The 4,196-nt window shown below is 36.5% G+C and overlaps 1 protein-coding gene across 1 annotated transcript in view; it reads right to left on the bottom strand.

Annotated features, from left to right (window-relative positions):
* LOC101991538 (vomeronasal type-2 receptor 116-like) overlaps positions 1-3,989 on the bottom strand; it is a 32,642-nt gene extending 28,653 nt beyond the window's left edge. Inside the window, exons 1-3 of the mRNA XM_013355401.1 lie at positions 3,958-3,989; positions 2,514-2,805; positions 1,041-1,268 (exon numbers count right to left, since the gene is read on the bottom strand). Coding sequence (XP_013210855.1) covers positions 1,041-1,268; positions 2,514-2,805; positions 3,958-3,989 — 552 coding nt within the window. The remainder of the gene's footprint in view (positions 1-1,040; positions 1,269-2,513; positions 2,806-3,957) is intronic.
* Between the last annotated feature and the right edge of the window lie 207 nt (positions 3,990-4,196).

Below are 4,196 nucleotides of genomic sequence, written 5' to 3'. Positions count from 1 at the left end.
GGAAACTTTTTTTTTCTTTCTTAATTAAAAAAAAAGATTGCATAGGGGAGAGGGGCAGGTGTGTGGAGAATGCGTGAAGGGAGGGCAAGGAGTGGAGGAAGTGGTAATTTGTATTGATATTTTTTAAGTTATAAGAAAAAAAGAAAAGAGAAAAAATTGATTATTGAACTTAAAAATTTTGAGATTAATTGTTTTTGGATATCTTACAGAATTTCAGGTCATACTATGAAACCAGTTGGTGAAATTTGTACAGAATTAGTATCTTCAAAGCAAAGCTACCATCTCCCAAAGCATGCACCATATTACAGACACATACACACACACTGTGAAAGAACCCCGTTACACTTTGCCTTACTCTTTTAATTATAAGGTGAAAATGTGTTATACGCTTGTGTACCATGAATTACTTACTAATAATGTAAGTGCCCCGTGCTTCCCTTAGTTATGAGTTGGCTTACCTGCCAAGGTAGAAGACTGTCCTTGTTTGCCGCTTTGTGAGGTGCTATTTCTGTTTTACTCAAAAGCATTTTATGGAGGGCATGGGCTACTGCATACACTGCATTCCATATGGAAACTCTGGGTTCAGAAGTGATCATCACAACATTTTCTTCTTTAGTCTCTAGGGATATATTTGGTGGGCAGGGTATATATTTTCCACAGTGTAAAGGAGGAGGTGAGCAGTAAAAAGTGTCAATCCAGAATTTATGGAAGTAAAGATCTTCTGGGTATTGGGAGGGCATAAGTGCTTTGATAAAGTGCTTGAAGCCAGGAATATATTTATTTTTTGAAAATGAAAAGCTTCCTCCAAAAATGTACATCAAAATATTTAACTCATATTCAGACTCCAAGTGAAATAATTGTGGCTTTGTCATGATCCACACTTTTCTTCTGTTTGATATGAGTCCATTTTTGAAGCAGAAAAACAATATGTCATTTATATCACCATAGAATATATGTACAGTTACTTGTGTATCTTGATTTAAACTCAGAAACCCAACTTTAGATACTAACTGAATCTTCCAATTAGTTGGGAGTATTACTGTAAAAGCTACACAGATATCTTCTGATGCCATCTCCGCTTTCAAGTCAGAGATGAACTCCTTACCTTTTACATCATCAGACACAATGAGACCCACCCATTTCCAGGAAAAGTGCAGCAATAAAGAGATTACACCTTGGATTAATGCTGTGTCTTTTGGAGACGTTTGGTAAAGGGATGGGAATGTATCTTTGTCAGTTAGTGCAGAATCAAAATTTCCATATGAGACCTGATGAAGCAAACAAAAAAAGTCATTCAGAGATTCTGGGTATTTGGAGTCATCACCCTTAGAGAGGAAATGAGTTTATTATTCACAGGAGAGAATCAGGAAACTGAAGGTTGGTGAAGAGAGTGTCTTCTGTGAGATTAGCTTTTCTCTCTCATCATGTGATGGCATATGGTCACTTTCAAGTACTATGGGCTCCAAAGTTACTAAGAGTTTTTGAAGCACCTAAAAAGTGACCGATATCATTTTCATGGCAGATTTGAAAGGTACAATTGAATTCTATTGTTCAAATAACAATTGAACAGAGCATCTGTTGTAGAGAAAGACTGCAGAAGCATTACCAAGTGCTGTAGTCTGATTACATATCAATATCTTTACTGGAATCTTTAGTTTTAGGAAAGTAAATGACAAATTTGTTCATAGATTTAGCTTCTGCATTTAGAAAAGAGCAAGGCCTGAAGATCTGCAAGTTTTGTTGCCTCCTCCTTCCCTAATGATAGATTTGATGAGTCATCACTGAGCAACTAACTAATATAAAATGTGAGTACCTGAAAATTATCATGTATATCATTTTTTTATATCAGGATCCAGCACATTTTTAACTGAGTGATAATAATCAGTATTGCACTGTCTGATGTTCTAATCTTGTTTATTCCTGAGCATGGTCCTCATCTAAGGTTTTTCTGTTTGTAGTGATACCTAATGATGGCTGCTTTGCTTCAATAGTGTCTGGTAAGAGCCAGTTGTAGGGATTTATCTAAGCAGTTCTTCTCTGTGAGTGCTATTCAGAGATCTACTTTTCTGAATGAGAAAATAAATTCCATGTAACACTTTTATGAATAATATCTTTGATGATTGTCCAAATTTATTTAATGTCCCAAACTTTCTGTTCCTCTGTCTGTCAGTAATAAACCACTGGAGGAACTATGAGATGTTTATGACCTAGCTTGGGCAGTTATCTGTGCTGTAAACTCTGACTTGTGAGCAGCACTCAGCTATAATCTACCACAGTACATACTGCCAATGTTTGGACATAGAATCATAAATACTAGTAAGTGATCTGTTTGGAAATTCAAATATTTGCTGCTCACATTTTTCACCACACTCTTTCCCCTGTTGATTATAGCAAAATCCAGGTAATTCATTTACTTTTATTTTAAATTACTGGAGGTAAATATAGCAACTTCTTCATCTTCTTTTGGTCAGGTCTCCTATGTGAGTATAGTCACCAGAACATTATTAACTTACTTGTGGAATTTTGTAGAGTTCCAAAAGTGTTCCAATTGCAGCAGAAAATTCAGGCCTGACTCCTGCAATGATTGCAAGAGCTTTGTGTTGAGTTTTGCATTTGTAGTTAGGGATAAACTCACTCCTTCCAGACAGCCACATCAGAGGTCCTTCTAAGGTTCTGTAGTGATAGTCAAAAGCGTTGTAGAGGTGGAAACCCAAGGTCACATTGGGAAGCAGGTGTGCATCTTTATTGAGCTCCTCAATGGCAAAGTATAAGGTCAGCAAATATTGATAGTTCTTCCATTTCTCTCTAAACAGGAGGAGCAGAATGATGAGTACAATCAGGCCATTATTCTCAGAAACTCCGTAAGAGATTCAGGAAGAGGCCTTTAAGCCTTGACTTCTATTCTAACACATGAAGCTTGTATAAATGAGCTGCTGACAGCTCAGGAACATCATGGCATGGCTCATGAAGTTCTTGGTATTTGAATTATATTTTAGTATTTGTTTCTGGAATTACTTGCTACTCCTGTGTAGTATTCTGATTCAGGTTACAGAAGCCACTCTTTGGGTGACAATCGTTTGCAACACCTGTTTTCTGGGGATCCATGTCCTCCTCTGGCCTCTGCAGGCACTAGGCACACATGTGGAACACATACACATGTAGACAAAACAATCTACAAACAATAGACAAAAAAATAAAAAAGAAATATTTCTAAAATTTCAGAAACTTGTAAACAAAGAAAAAATTGTTCTCTAAACTTGCAGATTAAGTGACTGAATAGAGTCTCCTGCCAGGGAAGAAGAAATGTAAGTAAAATAATAAGTAAAATTAGAATATGAAAAATAGTAAAAGCTCCCAAATTCAAAACAGCACTAAAAGAATTCTCAAAATGAGAGGAAAAGAAACCTTGAGAGCAGGAAGGTGAGCTAAACTGTTTCACTCACTTATGGTATTCAGTGATTGGAGAGGGGATTTTAGGAGATACTTTCAAAACCTGGGTTAGATGAGAGCCTGGTTAGCCCTACTGGAGCAAGTAAGAGAAATCATGCATCCACTGAGTTCTCTTAATGGAGAGATTCTACATAGAGATCTGTTGGCAGCAGAAAAAAATATGACATTTGTTTACACCATGTGACTTTGAGGTCTATAGCTAGATGTTATGTTAAAAGAGAATCTGTTGTTTATAACCGATGAATAGTCACTATTGAGAAATGGAGAAATCCCTTCCCTGTGGATTATTCAATACTGAGTGTTCAGCAGCATAAATGTACACATGTATATAAATGTATACATGTGTAAATGTGTGTATATGATTAACATGTGTATAAATGTATTCATGTGTACAAATGCATACATGAGAACTCCTGGAAAGATCCGTGTCTACAGAGACTGGCTGATATCAACTTTAGTGATGTGGAGATGTTGGAATTTTGCAGATCTAGAAGCTCATTACCTTACTCCAGGCTAACTGCACCAACATGAACAGCCATATATGGACAACTTTGGAGGTGAGTTAATCTCCTATAACTAACGTGAAATTCCCTTGAAATCTAGGAACTTTGTAGAGCACTGTCTTCCAACACCTAAAAGCTAACCATGACATCAGATATCATATTGATCCTATAGCATATTTTTTTTTCCTGACTTGCCTGTGACCTCCTGGCTGATGTATCCACTAATTTACTTGATTTACAACT

Source organism: Microtus ochrogaster, unplaced genomic scaffold, assembly GCF_000317375.1.
Source record: "Microtus ochrogaster isolate Prairie Vole_2 unplaced genomic scaffold, MicOch1.0 UNK125, whole genome shotgun sequence".
NCBI classification, from domain to species: domain Eukaryota; kingdom Metazoa; phylum Chordata; class Mammalia; order Rodentia; family Cricetidae; genus Microtus; species Microtus ochrogaster.
This window is presented reverse-complemented; position numbering and strand designations above follow the sequence as displayed.